The sequence below is a fragment of the Dryobates pubescens genome, chromosome 14 (genome assembly GCF_014839835.1).
Source record: "Dryobates pubescens isolate bDryPub1 chromosome 14, bDryPub1.pri, whole genome shotgun sequence".
NCBI lineage: Eukaryota > Metazoa > Chordata > Aves > Piciformes > Picidae > Dryobates > Dryobates pubescens.
The window spans coordinates 1,119,716-1,138,490 of record NC_071625.1 but is presented as its reverse complement, the minus strand read 5'-3'; the positions used below and the strand labels follow the sequence as shown (position 1 = coordinate 1,138,490).

At 40.7% G+C, this 18,775-nt stretch overlaps 1 protein-coding gene across 2 annotated transcripts in view; it reads left to right on the top strand.

Moving 5' to 3' along the window:
• The window catches only part of ZFPM2 (zinc finger protein, FOG family member 2), a 300,779-nt gene that overhangs the window by 184,601 nt on the left and 97,403 nt on the right, over window positions 1-18,775 (top strand). For both annotated transcript variants that reach the window (XM_054167336.1, XM_054167335.1), the window contains one exon: window positions 11,362-11,473. In XM_054167336.1, coding sequence (XP_054023311.1) covers window positions 11,362-11,473 — 112 coding nt within the window. The remainder of the gene's footprint in view (window positions 1-11,361; window positions 11,474-18,775) is intronic.

The following is an 18,775-nucleotide window of genomic DNA, read 5'->3' as shown; positions in this document are numbered from 1 at the left end:
TTTTCCAAGTAAAATGCTTTTTCTTGGAACTGTTTTTACTTAGAGAAAGTCTTTTTTTACACTTGCACCCGTCATGATTGTGTTCAAACCAGAAGCTAGAAAGCAGCATTCCTACACTACTTCTTTGTTCACAGATTTTAAGATCTATTATGCATAGTGTAGTGCATAATCATAATTATGCATTCATGATGATGTTTGTACTGGCTTAACTCAGGAATAGTGTGAGCAAGCTAATCTCGAAGCTACAGGCTGTTTTCCTGCACTTTAGATTCTGATCTGAGCTGTTTGTTGAGTCTTACTGGAACCAGAGCCCCGCACTCACCAGTCCTGCTGCTGGACTCTCCATCTTTATCTCCAGTCCCAGTGAAGGACCTTCACCCATTCTTTGAAAAACTTTTTTTTTCCCCCATGGAAACTTGTCAAGCTGCATTTCTTCATCATGCAGCATATAATCAGCACACTGAAGCAGCTTACATGAGAGCTGCCTTACACAACTGTGTCATACAAGCTACAAAAAAAATAATGAGGATTCTTCTAATCTGCTGTTAGGCATTTTAGGGAACTTCGTTTTCATTTTTATGTGAGCATAGCAACAACAAAAAAAACAACCTTCACATTTTTAAGGCAGTGCAGGAAAAAATGGCCTGATTACGTGTAACACACTCTGCAGCTGGAAGTAGCTGCTTGCAAGGTAAAGGTGCTGCTCTGCTCAGTTCATCTTCTTGGTCCAAACCTGCTGAAATGATAAAGTGTAAGTACCACTAACCCATAATTCAGATCAGTGAAATACCCCACTGAAGAGAAAGCATAACCTTCTGAAACGTATTTGCTCTGCAATCCTCATCTCAGTTACCCAATGCCATTGTTGGTGTTTTGAAATCGATGCAAAATTTGGTGGAATGGAAGAAAGATTAAAACTCTCAAATACTGCATAGTCCTGTGTTAACTGGGGCTGAAAGAATTTCCTTGTCAAGTCTATCTTAGTGTTTTGGGGCTTTTTTCTGTGATAACATTTGGGAAAGGTTTCAGTGGAATCAAAACTTTTGACATGGGAATGCTGTGTGTATTGCGGGGAAATTTAGGCAGCTGAAGGAAATTTTGCAGTCTTCTCTTTGATGGGCTAGAAAATAGAAATTGCAAGTGAAGTAGATTGTAACAAAAAAAATCCAATTCTTTACAAACTTTTCCAAACTGTCATGGATTTTTGCTTTTTATATATAATATGCATATTTATAATATATATTGTATAAATAGATAAAATCTATAGAGAAATAGATATGTATTTCTTTATATAGACAATATATAATATATTAGATATTATTAGATATTATATATAATATATAAAATAATGTCTATAAATTATTGAATATACATTTATAATACACATTATAAATATGTTTATCTATTTTTTGTATATCATTCCTCTCCTCGTTACCTGTAGACAAGAAAGCATAGAACAATGTTGGCAATTCACCAGTGGAAGCTTGTTCCAGTTTGGTTTTACATAAACAGTCAAGAATCAAACATAATGTAACAGTGTCCCAAGTAGCAGCACACTCCCAGGAGATAATTTAAACACAAGAAGCTGATTTTAAAGCCATCCCTAAGAAGATTGTCCTTGATTTTACATTATCCTGGGTGAGTGTTTCAGTTTCTTCCATTTGCTGCCATACTCACTGGGTGATAAATATCCCAGTGTCTGCTTAACAGCGATGGAATTTTCTGCATGGAAATGTAAGGAGGAATTAGGTTTTACCCCATAATTATATTTTAAATCAGTGTTAAAATACAGTTGCAATCAAATCCTTTCATATCCCAAGGCCACACATTTGGTACAGTACATTGGAAGGTCAGAATACTTAGCTGAGTATACACCCCTTGAGACTCAACAGATGTACAGATATGCAGCCTAATCCCAAAAACACATTCATAAGTCTGGAAGATCAGAATTGAGCCTTAATTCTCTAAAGGACTGCCACAATGTTGTGTGGTCCTTTCATCCAAATTAGAATGATTCATTATGTCTAGTCCATTAGCACCATCAGGGATAGGTGTGGGCTATAAAATCTGCATTAGAATTTCTAAATATGTCAAGGATAATCTTAAAATGAGATAAACTGGGATGTTTTAACTGCACTGAAAATAATTCATCAAAGTCATGCAGACTTCTGGTTGGTGATTCGTGTTAAAATTCCATCTTAAAACATTCTATTGTCTTAATAAATGTAAAACTTGGGCAGAGGATTACATATGGGATTTATACTGTTACCTAAAGTCCCACGTTTTCCTCTTGGTGAGCACAAGCATTTCTTATTAAAACATGCACAAAAATCTAAAAACTTGTTAAAAAAATCACAGCTTCCCCTCCCCCCCCCCCCCCCCCCCCCCCGCCTCTGTTCCACAATTCTATTTCAAGTTAGGTAGGTAGGAATAGAAATATATATATTGGGTGTGCACCCAGTGCATGCACCACTGAAGTTCAGGCGTTGCTTCAGCATCCAGAGAACTGCACTGTAGCACATGCAGCACTGACCACAGTACCTGTCTCCCAACAGTCATTGGAAATACAATCCTAATAAGGATGAACTGACTGACTTAGACTATTGGACAAGCATATACAGAAAACTCTTTGGTTTATTTTTTGGGGGTGGGGTGCTGCTGCTAAAGCATGACCTTTTCTTACTCACTCCTGGCAAAAAATAGGGACTTTTCCAAAATAAAATACACAACCTGTGCTTGTACTTCTGGGCAAAGCAATAATAGCATACAACAAGCTGATTCTGTAGCTGTTAACTAATCATAGCTCTGTGTAATGCACTGTTCATAGAAGGCTTTATGCATGTCCTTTTAGTGTCTTGTATCTTCCTGGGTTTCTTAGACTAAAAACAAACATATCAAATATGTGACATCTGGACTTCTAGAAATGGTGGTTTCCATCATTCATTCCAGGGCAAGAAAAACTACAATAGAGAAAAAAATCATCCAAAATTCCTGCAAAACACAAATTCACTCAGTGCCACTCTTTACCTAAGCTGCAGATACAGCTTCAGTGTAAACAGGTGGGCACTGGGACCAGGCAGAATTAACCCATGTGCAATTGAAATGCCTTCCAAAAACCCGTGTAATTGTCTCTTTGATCTGAAATACCTGTCGTCATGTTAACTACTGCAGCCACAAATGCAAATTAAGAGAGCACATGTCAGATGATTAGCAGGGGTTGATGGTTTATCCTAGAGTTTAGTCCCTCAACCATTCTGAACTTGATGTTTGGGGAATCACAGCTGGCCCATACTGGGCAGAGTGTTCAGCTATTTAACTTGTAAAATCAACATGTAAAAGTGAAAGGAGTTACAAGCTAGTGCATTCATAAAACACATACTGGCAAATATCAACATGGGCTCGTTAAGTGGAAAGAGATACATAATGCTTAGAGTGGACAATAATTTACATCAGGGAGGGAAAATGCACGGAGAAGTCAGTGTGTAAGTGTGCAAGCAGCAGTGCATCGGATCCTGCCTAAAGATAAGTTCTATACAGTGTGATTTCATCAGCACAGGTGCATGTCGTCTCTGAAAGACTGTTATCCAAAGTACTCAACTTTGCAGTAAAGTGGAAAGGTTCAGCACCCATGGCAGGTACCTGAGCACTAGGATGCAGTGATGCTGGGCGTGCTACCCTCAGCTATCAACTCACCACAATAGAAAAGATTCCCTTGGCACTGTTAAGTTTCAGGATATCCAAGTCACATCTAAGCTAATCAGAGTACTAAGAATACAGTTTTCTGGTGCTTGCCATTGTGTAAACACATGATGTGTGTGTGTGTATATATATATATGAGAACGATCATATAACTGCTTTCCCAAAGAATGAAATGAACAGGACAGAGGGTAATAGGAGAAATATAATAAGAGAGAAAGACAAGTTGAGAGAGTGATGACAAAATGTGATGCTGTCCATCCCATACTCCTTGGGAAAGAGAGATGTTACTTAGACATAGCAAGTCAGGATTATGCCAAATGGAAGAAGGGTTGGAAGAGAGCATAGGGCAGGAGCAGCTGCAGAGTAAAGCCAGGTGAAAAGACTTTAAAGGAGGGAAGGTCAGGGGCTGAAAGGCCACCAACACAGGGTGGTGTGGACAGAAGGATCTCACTGAGTGCTCAGAGATCAATCTCCAGTTTTTCTGTTGTTATTCCTATCAGTTGGTTGTCACCTCCTCAAGGACCATGTAGCAAACACCTGGAAGGAATTGCTGAGATCCTCGGCTGTGATCAGGTGCTCTAGGATCTGGATTGATTATTTTCAAACCTCCTAGTTCTGGAGAATAGTTTGAAGATGGGTTCCAGTGGTATCCTGGATTAAGTAGAACAAGTTTCTTTTGACAGCTATTATTTTGTGTCTAAGTTACAGAGTGAGATTTGACTTATGTTTAATTTATAGATTGTAAAAAAACCTGCATTCTTTCTAGGTAACCTGAAAAGACCTCAGTGTTTAGCATACCTTAGAGACATTCAGCAGGAGGCATATTTGTTATTACTAAAAGGTTTGAAATTATGTTGAAGTCATGACAAGTATTGGAAAATATCAACAGTAGTTTTTTGTTTGAACGGTCTGCTTTAGGTTTGTGGCTCTATGGTGAAATGTATGTTCAGCTTTGTCACTCTTGGGGTGAACAGCAGGGTTTCCCAGTTGCAGGGAATCCCAGCTGTCTCCTGGGGTTCCATCTCTGTGTGCATTTATTTATTTTGTATTTGAATGAAGTATTTAAAGGTTTGGTTTCAGCCTGTTCAGATGTTACCAATTATTATTCTTCTACTATCACCAAAAAACCCCCAAACCACCCATGAAGAGACTTCCTCCTCAGATAGGAGTAATTCCAAAATTAAAAGCCAAATTTAATGCATTGTAAGCTAGGAGTGGTGCAAGTTGTTTCACAGCCAGCCAGTCCACAGGTGCAGCACTGCCAGGTTAACCTCTGGCACTACACAATGAGAATCCAGAGCCCAGGGCAGAAGAGTCCTCAGGGCTTTTTCCATCCCACCTTGTCCAAGATTATGGCAAGTAACACTGACCCTTCCATGTCTCCCTCAGTGGTTGTCTGGCCCATCACAAGCAGTATTTTGTCTGTCTTCTCTCTGCCAGTTATCATGCCAGAGCACCAGCTACCTCTGTTTATGCACCTAGCTCTTTATCTAGCCATAAGGTCAGCAGCTGATGTATGGTACTGAACATTGCTCTGAAGCACTGGATACTATAGTCATAAAGCAGTAGCCACAACAAGTTACCCCAGGCTAGCTGCACATTTAGGTGAAATTAACAGCAACTACTATGGTTTTTTTCCTTTTTTAACCATGTGGACTAGGAATTCCATTTAGTTTAAGTTTCAAGATCTCACTGACAGACATAGCAAGAGCTGAGAGAACTGGAATCCTGGTGCAGTTGTAGGGTTCCAGAGTAGGTGTTCACAGGCTGGAAACTGGTGTGTCTTTGCTTGGTTCCATCAACATGGACCCACAGCACCAAAAACTGCCCAATCTCTGCTGTCTCATGGGGTTGAAGAAGAGTTGCCTCCACATGTCTAGCAAGAAAGCTGTGGCGCTGTGAAGGACTGCCATGGACCTTTCCCGGCAGGATTTCCAGAGAAATCCTCAAGATAAATATTCTCCCAAGGTTGAATCCTCCTCAGAAAAAGACTGGAGTTTCAAAGAAGCTACAGGAATGGAAAGACAATCCAGCTGATAGAACATAAATCATCAGGAAATTGGGTGTCTGTGTCTGTCCACTGGGTTGCTTGGATGGACTTGTGTTAGGGGTTGATGAATTTGTGATCGGTTATATGATGAACACATGGTGACAATCAGTGTAAGTGTGAGATGATGAAGTGGGGCTGCCAGTCTTACTCCAAAACATCTTAAAGCAGAAATTGGTTAATTAGGAATAGTTTGACACCTGTGCAAATCTCTGCCATTGCTCTGTGCAGAACAACCTCTCAGGAAGCCTTCTCAACTGAACTGATGGGATGAGCTTACAAAGTTTTGCTGTATTGAGTACAGCGACCACCACGGGTGAGCAGTTTCAGTGTGTCAGAAGTTATGACAACCTTGTGACTATCAGATTGAATTTAAATTCAATTTCAAAACAGAAACCTCTGTCTATGCATTAACTGGTGTTTTACTGGCCCAGACTCAGAGCTGAAGGTACCTGAGGCACATTGACAGCTCTCCTCCAAGTACAGTCTTGTTTTAATTGACTGTACAAAGTAACACTGCACAGTGGGGCATGAAGACATTGTGGTGATCTTCTGTGTCTTTCATGGGAGCTCAGGCTCCCTGGAAGATTTAGAAAGAATGTGTTTTTGCAGGCACCAAATGAGAAGCAAAGCCCTTGAGTATCTGAAGTCTCCAGCAATTTTCCTGTTTTGGCAAGAGCACTTTAAGGAGGTAATTTTGACATTATAGAGCCCTGTACCAGTTGAAGATAAAAAAAAAGGGTAAGGATAAAAATGTAGTGATTTTGCAGTGCACAGTACATCCCCTAAAGTAATCGTGAACACTTTGGAGCACCATTGCTGGGACAGGATGGTCGTGTCACAGTGACTTACTGAGCACCAGCTCAGCACCATTTCTTGCTCTGGCACAGCTTCTTAGGAAACAGCTAGCACCGATCAGGCCCCTGACAGCAGAATTTCATGGATTTCAAACAACTTGCTCATGCTGTATTTCTCTTCAGCGTGGGGGTTTCCTCAAGTTTCTGCCAGGCCACACACATCATATGGTAGAAGTCTTTGCAGGGAAGAGCCCCTCTAACATTCCTTGTCAGCACTGATTCCTTTTAGCAAGAGTGCAGAGCTATTTTCGGCCTGCTGTGATGACTATTTTTATCTCCATTAACCTCTTGACTGAATATAAACATTTATTGGGGGTTACCTCCCTTGTTTGTCCACTTGCTTCAAAGGTTGGTGAGAAGTGGATGCTTGCTTGACCTCTTTTATCCTCATTAGCTGATTCTAATTGTTCCCTGAGAGATCACAGTTTTGACCCTGTTTGTCCTTGTCAAATTTGTCTAGTTACAGCATGAAGACATTAGCAGAAATTGCATTTTCAGGTAAAAAGAGACTGCAGTGTAGAATATGCACTGAGCTGGTGTAGAGCAGTGAGCAATATTGTGGTTGTGTAAGGTGTCCTTGTTTAGAAAATGTGAGGTCACTCCTGTATGGCCCCATCTCATGGGCTGTGGTACTCGCACAGTGCAGGCTGGTTTGTAGGCTTTCAAATAATCTGTAGCAGTTGTTTTGGAAGGAGGAATAATATTCTGTCTGGTTTTTGAAGTCTTATTTTTAAGTAGCTGTGATATTGTTGCTCCTGTGTCAAGTACCTTTCTTAACCAAGAAATATTCCTAATAGGACTGTAAGAACCTGTAGCATGAAGTAGCTGACCCCTACCACCACCTTTTTGGGAATGACCAACTAAATCTTACAGTATGACAAATACTTGTTAGGAATTACAGGATGTTTTTCTTACTACTCTCTGAGACTGAGAGCATGAACATACTTTTACTTTGTGGGATGATGTCCTAGAGGTATAGAGTTGTCATGAAGAACATGTTGCCCTGCCAAGAGTTTCTTCTGTGTCAAGCCAAGGAAGCCCTTTTTCTTTCTTCCTTGGTGGGTCTCAGCTGTGGTCGTGCAGTTGGGGCATAGGACCTGGCTGGTCTCAAGTAGGTCTCTCAAACACACAGGTCCCAGGCTTCCCAGGTTGTAACCAGTGCCTTAAATCTCAGGGCCACTTAGTGAAGATGAAAAAGCAGTGGTGTGGTGCTCTCAAAGCACGATATCCTGCTTTACGAGCAGGGTGCCGCATTCTGCACCAGCTTCAGCTTTCAAATGGATTTAAAATGTAGCCTCAGGTATGGTGCATTGCAGTAGTCTAATCTTGAGGTGATAAAGGCATGACTGATTTAACCATGGCTCCTTGTTATCTTGGGCCAGGGTCTTTTCATTTTAACCATTTTAAGGAAATGGCCTTTCCTGAATCAGCAGGCCTGCTTCCATTCCTGCTATCTAATAAGGCACCACAAGAGCAAGCCTTTGTCGGTGGTGAACGCCTCCTATGAATGTGTGAACCTCGCAGGATGCCAGACCCCAACCACTGCTGCGGTGGTCCTGACTCGTTCTACAGCTCTCACAGTGTGCCTCTGAGGTACTTCAAAGAGAAGCCTTTGCCCGTTTCCCTTAGTCGAGCTGCCAAGCTTTACAAGCAGCCAGGGCCTTGTGAAGTTTGGCTTTTATATTAAATAATAATAATAAAAAAGTTTATTTACATATCTGTGCAGCTTGGGAGCAGAGCTGTGTGAGAGTGGGAAATTCTTTTGAGGTGTCCACCGGCTCTTCTGGGCTAGGATAGCTGTGAGATCAAACACCCTGTTCCTCCTTCAGCCTATCTCTAGTGCCTAGAGACTACTCACAGCTGCTGAACCCATTACAAGTTTGGCTGCCAAGCCAACCTGGAAGCTAAGTTAGTGATCTCCATGTAGTTCTTTAAGTTCCAAGAAAAAAAAAAGCCCTGTAAAAGGGGGATGGCAGAGCAGATTCACTTCCTGACTGCTGGTGTTCAGTTTACCTGCTTCTGCTGCAGCTTCACCTCAGAAGAGATGAGATGCCAGCCTGGGGTCCTCCCGTTGTCTAGAGAATACAAGGGTGGTGCCCTGGGGCTAAGCCTGTCAGAAAAGGAGAAATTAATCTCCATGAGAAAGTCAAACAATATCTCTGCATCTCATTTTTTCCTCAGCAGTATGTGGTTAAGTATAATCCTTTCCCAGGACATATTATTTTTCCCATCTATATAGATAGTAAACTGTTTCCCAGCACAAGAAGATCCTGATATTATTTGAGGCTTTTTGATACTACCTTAATGCAAATAATACCCTTACAGATGGGAGATAGACACAATGAAAAGTCAGATGTCTGGGAAAAGGAAAACCAGAAATAGGAATTGGATCTGGTGAAAATTAAATAAGAGGTCCCTTCTGCACTTCAAAGGTAGAAGTTTGGTTTGTTTGGGTTTTTAACTTGGCCTCCAACTGTAAAAAAAGAAATAATAAAAAGAAAATCGAATGTCTTACTCAGCTTATAGGGTACTTGGCAGAGTCCAGTACCCGGATAGTGCACTGTCTTTTGATTGTCCTTGGGATTCCCAGAGACTAAGAGTGTGTGCAAGCACAAAAATCATGTTAAAGGCTTGACTGAACTGACAGTTTAAGCGATGCAGAATGTGGTGGCAACATGTCCTGGTCTTCCTCTTCACGATAGCTATGCAGTCATGGTTACTAACATTCCTACTGAATTTAATGTGCCTATGATTCTCAGCCTCTCTCCTTGTTTCCATAGCAGCCTCAGTACTGTTTTGGTGTAAATGACACTAAAGTCCAGACTCCTCTACAATAGAAGATAGAGATGATACTTTGATTACCTTTCATCTCCTCTCTTCCTGATCCTTTCTGGTTCATCATTATTTTCTGTGCAGTCCATATGTAAACACAGTGCACCGATTTCACAATAGGTAATGTCAGCCTTCTTGAGAATTTAGATATGAACTTCACCAAATCAATAAAAAAACCCCAAACTAAAATGTCTTGTTTACTGGCCAGTTAGAAATCAGAATTTAAATTCAGGTTTCAAACACATGCAGTTGGATTGACTCTGTTAATAATTCATGTAAGCAAACACACTTCCTGCACACTTCCCATCGGGAAAATCAGTGGTAGCAACTGAGACGTTGCGTGTCTCTGGTTGCAGTATCTTTACTCAAGGTAGGTATATTGTTGCTAGCTCTGTTTCATTCATTTTCACTAATCTCATTCTTCATTTATAGCTGTTTCTCCCAACACTTCTGGAAGCTGAATAATGTCATGGAGAGCATACAGAAGTGTGACTTATGCATAAACATCTGTATGAAAGTGTAAAATACAAAGCAAGACATGTTTGATAAAAGAGTGTTAGAGAATAAACAGATGGACAAAACCAAAAGACAGTATTTCTTATTCTATTATTAAAACATTGATACATCATAAATTATATTTACTATACCTTGTTTAAGATGGTTAATTTAATCTTATATAAGTAAAAAGATTTAACTGATTTTTTCACTAACTATGTTTGTGTATATTTTGGGAGTGTCGTGTGTTCTGTGGTAACAATTAATATGCTTCATTTCTGGACCAGTCATAGATAATGAATGTGGCCAACACATCTGGAATGTGCAAGTAGATAGATGATTTTCCTTATCTTAAATTTTTGTAACTCTCTTAATCATACAGAATATCACAACAGAACATAGCTGGAGCCAGCTAGAGAACTGTTGGTGGGATATAAAAATAATTAATCAACTGCTGTTAGAAAGGGTTAGGAATGTCTTGGAGAGAAGTGTATCTCAGAAAAGGAATTTTGAAGTAAATTGGTGACTGTTGTGCTTCGTACTCCTCACTCACTGTGGTTTCATGTTTGATATGGAAAAGAACTGTGTGGCATCCGAGTGCCACATACTGCCAAACTCAGGATTACCTACGGGGCTTTTTGCCATTTGGTTAGCAAAAGGAGTTAAGTGTTAATGAATGTGAAGCCTCTACCTTATCTCCTCAAATACCAAGTTCTCTAAAGATAGAATCTGAAATATACAGGGGAGATGGCTTTGTGAAACGTGCATCTCCTTGCCTGTGTGCCTTTCAGATGCAAGGCATGCCATGCTTTACTTTCGTGCCTTTGAGCTTATTAATACAACTTCCTTTATAGTCTGCTTTGAGACAAAGTGCAGAGACTCGTTAGCATTATTATTATGATTTCAGGCATAGTAAAAATCGCACTTCAACACTTAGCAAAAAAAAGGAAACATTCCTTTATCCATTCAGAACAATTTCCTATGATAATACAAACGTTGCCCAGGACAGATCTTTGAAATGGATACCGATTCTCTAAATTCTTTCCTGTCTGTTTCAGGAAACGGTGAGATCCCGTTGATAATGAAGTACAATGTGTCTAAAGTTCACTTCTAAACACTTGGCTCTTTGCTGTGAAAGTCATCTGCATTCCCTTTATAATTCTCAGCCACCAGAGATCTGCTTAATCTTGGAGATCTGATCCAATATCACTTGGAAAAATCCTTGATAATAGTTTCACCATTCAATCAATGAAAGAACTAAAGCTCGCTGCTTGTGTCTTCTTAAGAAAAATCCTGAGGCAAGGGAATAAGACCTTGGCTTATGGGTTTGGAGATTTTGTTGTTTGCAAATAAAATGATTATTACTATTATTATTCAAGTTCTTAATCAAGGCAAGCAAATAGCATCTGTTTGTTATCATCCTTCCTACAGAAGACAAAGGCTTCAGTTCCTATGGTACTGACTGGTGGCCCCAAGTGGTTGCTGGATGTGACTTGGCAAGGAGTAGAAGACAACAAAAACAACTGCATTGTGTACAGCAAAGGTAAACACAAGCTGATTTTTTTTTCTCTCTGCTTTCCTGTGTAAGGTACCAAGATAAAAATTTACCTGTTGCATAATAGGAATATGACCTATTTTGTCTCTCCTTAAAGTAAAACAATTTTCATTCCCATTTTCCTACCATGCTCTGATTTTGCTTGCCTTTTTTATCCCCTTTTGACAATATAAAGGCCCCTCTTGTAGTCTGTAGTGTGCTGAATGCTTTATAGTCACAGAGGATGTCAGCTGCCATAACACATATAATCTGGTTTTCTCTGAACATTGGTGCCTCTTGGGAACCATCAGTAAAATCTGCACACTTTGAATAGGTGAATTCTTTCTGACACTGTTGGACATACTGGGTAGCATTTTGTCATGTTACATGACATTGTAGACTGCTCACTGAGATCTGGTTTCATAAGAAGAATTCAGACATGATCAGACTTTGGTAAGATTCCACGTTCAGTGTGGTAACAGAAGATAACTGGCACTGGATTTCAGGATTGTCACCTCTCGCATTCCATTCTCTATGTAGTGGCACAAGTTGATGATGCTTCACTGGAATGTATTAACTAGTGGCAATACATGTCATTTCTGTCTTATGTGAGTTGTCAGCACAAGCTCCTATGAGCCCCCCCAGACATCTGCCACTTCTAACAGCCACTGTGGTCAAAGATGCAAAGGCTTTTGTCTTGCACCTTGAACACCCCCAGAGAGCCTTGGGTTCAGTACATAGCACCATGGCCTATGCACTGTGCTCTTTGGTCTCTCATTGCAAAAGCTTTGCAGTACGTTAAAAAACCACCAGCAAGCAGCACAAAACTTGAATACGTGGAATAAGAGTAGCTGATTTACTGTAGCTGTTGTTGGTGTTCCCCCTAAAGATCAGGTTGCAGAACTATGACTTCTCTTCCTTTGTATTTCAGTCACCAATCTCAGCACTTTGTGAATACTTCAGAACACGCACTGCTCTTGTTTAATTGCTTTTAGGTTTTATTTCTAACCAAACAGACCTACTGAGATCAAAGATTTGTTTGCTGAGGCAACCTAGTGACCATTTCAGCATACAAGCATCCAGGCAAATAAGCACCCATATCAATATATTAACATACAAAACACTAATCGTAACATCAAAGACTCCTAAAAACTTACTAGAAACAATTACAACTTGTTCCTGTAATCATTGCAATTTATACACTTATAAGAGGATTGCTTTTAAACTGCCACAAGCCTTTGAAAGCTGAAACGCTGAAAACAGGGAATTTGCATGTTAAAAATGAGTTGCACACCAGGGTCTTGCAAATTCTTTCTATTACAATTGCAGAATGCCAACACATTCCGTGCTGCAGCCTGAAACACCTGCAGCACTACAGAACTGGGCTTAGATCTCAAAAGGGTTAAGCTGCCCTTCCTTCACAGCTTGCTGGTTGCTGCCCAAGTGGAAGAAGCAGCAAAGTGCTCTGATTAACGTCGCGAGGCTTTGCTTGTGAATCCAGAGCTGCAGTTTGCTATTCATAGTGTTGAATACTCACAGGCAAACTTTTCTGAAACAACTTTTTAATGTATTGGGAAATTACTTTCACTCCGAAAGATAGCTTTTGCAAATTCCCATAGGGTGATGTCTTATCAAGTATTACATTCTTTCTGTAATTATAATAATACTTAGCACATATATACCACTAAGACTCTTCATCTTCAAAGTACTTTACAAACACTAACTAATTCATTAGACAGTTTCAGTGCTATCTGTCTGATTGAATCTGTTGAAATAAGATTATTCTTTTTTTCTTCAAATATTAAAAACTTGCTTCAGTTCAGTGCAATATGAGTAGCCGAAAACATTAATCTTTTCATTCAGGCGTGCTGGCTTTTGTTACCCTGATGATGCTGTGATTGTAGTTTCTGCTTTACAAGGTGTTGCAAGACAGTCCTGCAGTGCTCAAGGTGAATTCTGCTGCCTCTGTTGCAGATGCATATTATGACTAAAGTTGAGGATAAATTTGAGCCCTAATTTATTAAGGCGTGTTAGAAACCTGCTACTTCACTAAACTAACATGGGAGATAAGTTGCAGATATGCTTTACTGTCACTGCTTTCTGTTCATCTCTTTGTGCTCTGAATTGACTGCTCTGTCATTCCTTAAGCACCTACACTTGCCTTGAGCTCTGCTGGGATTTTTGTACTAGCAAGATTAATTGACTTGGATCAAAACAATGTCAAATAGAAGATGGTAAAATAAATACATAGAATAATGTTTCTTCCTTCAATTTGTATCTCATCATTCCAGATTACATTGCCTTGATTTGTGTTAGCTTTCTGTCTCCTATAGTGCCATTACTTCTAATGAAACGGTGTCAGCTGGCATGTATTTGTAATTTGATGTTATGTTGTAGTTGCATGTGTACAATTCTGTTAGTTTGCTTAGCAATCCATTGTTATTTCTGAAAGCAATTAGCTCAGCAACTGTGCAGAGTTGTTCATGTAGTAGATTTGGTCACCTGGGAGCTGTTTCTCTCACTATACCCAAGATGAGATGAGTGGAGTGAATTGGCACATTTCTAAGAGGAAAATGAGTGTGAGAATTGGCTAGCGGCACATGGTCAATCAGTTGCTGACTCAAGCACATGCCATACTGCCTTTTAGCTTCTATCAGTTATACCTTTTAGAGCAGAATGTTCCCCAGACCTTTCAGGAGAGCATAGGAATGTCAGCCTGACTTGCAGTTCACTGGAGACTGCCGTCACCCATGTATTGCACACAGAGCATCACAGGGAGAGGAGTCCAGCCTGCAGTTCTTGTTGAGAGTGAATCTGAGCCGGCCAGCTAACTCCCTAATTCTCTGCATGAAATATTTCCTCTAGGAAAGGCAAAACATGTGTGTGCATGTGTATATACATGATGAACATATAGATGATCGTATTGCTAAGTTATTACAGTGGGATCCCAATTCGTCGTCTCTATTTAGATTAAGAAACTGGTTGTTTAAAACCATAGATCAGAGTACATTCAAAGTGAGCAGATATGAAATAACCAATTGGTATTTGAAATTAGTCCTGTTTAGTCTAGGATCACTTATTTCTGCCTCTATTTCATTATATTTCCCCAATACTAGGGCAAATCAGAAAAAGGAAAACCAGTTCATTAGTATCTCTTTGTACAAGCTCTGAGGAAAACCAGTTGAGAAGTATCCCTTTGTACGAGCTCTGATACAAGATGCTACTCATGCCTTTATCCCATTCTGTTGCTTGGGTTTGTTTCTGAAAGGAAACTTTTGCAGCTGTAATTACCTTTAAAAGATGTGCTCTTTTTGTTTGACTATTTGTGTCAAACTCCTCCCCTGCTTCAAAAATAGCCTGTTCAGTAATTTAAAAGATGTCCTAGAAAACAGGAACTGAAATTTTACAGACAAGGTTTAGAAATTGTAGCTTATCTAGCTTGTTTGGGGGAAAACAGCAACAAAACCAAACAACCAAACCACACGTACAGAGTGTCAGTAATTCAGGCAAGATACATTGGTAGGCAGTATTAATCCACGAAATGTAAGTTCATCACAGTGTGATGTACTCGGGAAGCAGTGGTGCCTAATGCAGTTGTCCACCAGACCTGGTAAAACTGCAAGACCAGGGGCAGGAGTCCCCTCCACAGCCTGGGAGGGTGCTTGGGTCTGAACTGCAAAGCTGCTGGGATTTTTCAAAATGAATGATGACTGAGTAGAATATAAATGATGCAAAAAATACAGTTGCAGGGACTGAAAGCCATGCTCATGCCAGAGACATTTTTTCCCTAGATGTTCTTTGAGCCATTTCTGTGCGCTGTATGGATACCATATGTTTCGGGGCATTGTTCAAACAGGGTGTCTGTACAAATATTTAGCTGTGGGAATTATAAAATCATAAGGCGATTAAGTTAGCTAGTTGTGAAATTCCAATATTGCTTTTTAAATGACTTCAGGATATAGGAGGTGCTAAGGTTATTATCTGTTATCAGGAATACAGCGGAATTGTACGACTGGATAATAACTAAACAACTGACACAATGTAAAATTACATTATCAGTGTGTTAAAACAAAATTGCGCCCTAAAGGAGTCTACATGCCAGCTCAGAGCTGCAGTGTAATTATGCTTAACTCTGATAATTAAAATACAACGGAGATCAACAGAATCATTTTCATTAAGAAAATTATTAATGATGGTGGTATAACAGTAATTGATTGCAGAGCACCACAGGATAACTCTGTGCAGGAAAACCAACATGTTTAACGTGCGTCTGGGCCGCCTGGGTTGCGCTGCCTACCGAGGAGCACGCTGCCTGGCCGGGTGGCAGCTGCAGGGCAGGCCTTCTGCTGCAAACCTCGGGTCAGCAAGTGGCTGCTTTTTGGGCTGCCCTTTGGAGGGAGAGGGCTGGGTGCTGGGTAATGGAGTGGCAGGACGGGGTCAGGTACAGCTGCCAAAACATAGCCAGCCAACGGCGGCGACTCGCTTGCTTCTCGAGCCCTCTGTCATCTCATTTCACGTGAGGCGGTGGTTGGGGTTGCATTTCCATTAGTGATTTACTGATGTTATTTCCTCCTCTGCCTGGCCTCACTGGGTAGTTTATGCCCTTCGATATTTCTGAGAGGATGCAGGAGGAGAAAAAAAACACATCCTCACCCCAGCATGGTTCCACAGCACCGCGTGACATCTTCCCGAGTCCTGTTAATTGTCCCGGCGGTGCGGACACACGCTACCCAACGCCATAAAAACCCTCTGTCCCTCCGTAAGGGAAATCACAGCCAGTGCAAACCGAGCAACTACGTTGCCTGAGGGTGAGAGCTGAGAGTTGTCATTTGCTTGTGGTGAACACAAAACTGGGAGGGGGAGTGGAATTTGGGGAGTGCCTCTCCACGCGGCCAAGGCCTGGGTGCTTGCTCAAACAGATGCTGCTTCTGAAAGCTGCCCCAAAAAGTCTTTACTCCAATCACAATAGAGAACAAGGCTGCTAGGGTGGATTTACAGGATGAGATTAGTTAAAGTGACAGCTGCCCACACTGAAACTCTGTCATGTAGCTAATTCATAAATAGACACTCCAGGAGAGGCAGCACACAGGAGAAGGCTGAGCAGAAGTTGGGGCTGGAAGCAGAGGGCTGTGCTCAGCTTGCCCAGGGCTTCCCCTGGCTGTGTGGGCCAGTGGCTGACATGAAATAAGTCAGTAAATGTGTAATTGTTTGTCTATTTCACCAGTACTGGCCGGAGTTATTCAGCTGATGTGTGTGCCGTGCGTCGAAGATACAAATGCTGCAGAAGGGTTACATGAAATCACCAGTAAGAATGGAAGACAAATTTTAATTGATTTTGCTAATTTAAAATAAGCAGTCTAGTTTTAACATAGGACAAGTTAATTATCACAACAGAAGGGCTCTTAAATTTTTCTTCGGTGACAGACGATTACTTTTCTTAATTGTCCTGTGAGATCCTTGATACCAGTTTTTCCCCAGCAAATGAGTTTTCAACTGGCAAATATCATTTGTTTTTGTTTTCCCCCTCCCTGCAACTTCAGGCAATGTAATGGTACATTGTGCCACAGCCCTACAGTGCCAGAGACCCTAATGAGACACAGGTCAAACATCAGAAGGAGTTCTAAAACTGCTGCATGAAAATACGTTTTGTTTTGGGTCAGAGAACAAGTTGCTTAGTAGGGCACAGGTTACATTTGGCATGTATTTTAGATTGCAAGAGGCTTCTTTCCACATCCTATTAGAAGCAAATTGAGTGAATTTGCTTAGTCCATTCCATGTGGGCAATCAGAAGTCTGCATCTTCTGTCCTGCTGGATGCCTCCATTAGCTAAGCAATGTGAAGACTTTGGTGGTGTTGCAGGGTTTTTGGTCTTTCTTGCTATCCATTGACAAAAATCTGAAGTTTTTAACAGAATGTCTGCAATGCTTATGCCAATATCAAAGGTGCAAGGTAGAGCTTGGTTTCGGTTTCTTTTCCCACAACACTGAAAATCTGAGCAGTGTTCTTCAGGAGAAGCATGATGAGCTGTGTGGTGCCTGCATACAGCACTGTCACTGCCCTCACACTCGCCCCAGGAAAGTCTCATGCATACAGACCTAAGGATATGACTGGTGGGCAGGTAGATGGCACACTCCATGCTTCACTTTGCAGAGTTGGGGAGGAGGCAAGATGCCTCATGGCAGGGCAGCCTGACCTAGTGGAACATGTCCCTGCTTACTGCAGAGGGGGTTGGACTGGATGACCTTCAGAGGTCCCTTCCAACCCAGACCATTCTATGATTCCAAGATTCTATGTCGCAAACACAACTACTGCAAGTCAGTGCTGCTGTTTCCCTTGCTGGCCACAGAAGGAGAAAATATTTTGTCTCCATGACTAGTGATTTTTATTGCTTGCTGATGGCATAGACAGCGTTGTGCACTTAGCTCAAACACAATTCAGCTTTAAAGAAATCACACAGCAGGCTGTAACTTTTTCCTTTAGTTTTTTTTTAACCTGTGCAAACAGATCCCCTGGGGGATTAGCTCCTTCGGGGAGTTTGGAGGTCAGGGCCTTGTATATGGTCTTAATTATCTACAAGAAAAGGTGGTTGTATGCATCTTCATGAAATTAGGCTAATATGCATATAATAGCATACAGTGAATTATTGCATGCCCTCTAAATTCTTAGCATGTAGGTAATAAAGGGAAGATGAGAAGCAATGCAAGAATATTTTTCACTTTCAGTATGAAAATGCCTTTTTTTCCCCCATTATTAGTGCATTTCATTTACATGGCAGCCAAGTGATATTTTCAGGCTGTTCTCATATGGAGGCTGGTTTGGATTTTCTTTTTTTTCATTAAATTCTTCCTGTCATTTCCTGTGTAGTTTATTTCATAGTTTGAAATTGGAATTCTTTTTGACTTAATGAGACAAGGAAATAGGCAGAATGCTGACATGATTTGGACAGAGATTTTGTACTGAAGGTATAAAAAGCTGTAGACTTAAGTCTGACACACAGCTATGGGGACATGTCTAGCATGGAAGAGAAGCCCAGTGTATACTTCACGCTGGGAGTGTGTGAAAAGAAATATTGCCTCAACCATTTAGACCACTGGCAAAAATAAATGTAAACATCATGCAGAGGTTTGGGTTTTTCCAAGATACATATTTGTGCCTCATTTTTCAAAGTCAGTTGTAGAAGAATCAATCATTTAAAAGTAAGAAAAATGTTGTCATTATTTTCCCAGTCTGACATAGGTGCTAAATGGGGTTTATTTTCTTTTTTAATTAAATTATTTTTTTCCCCATCCATTACACTAAATAAATATTGAG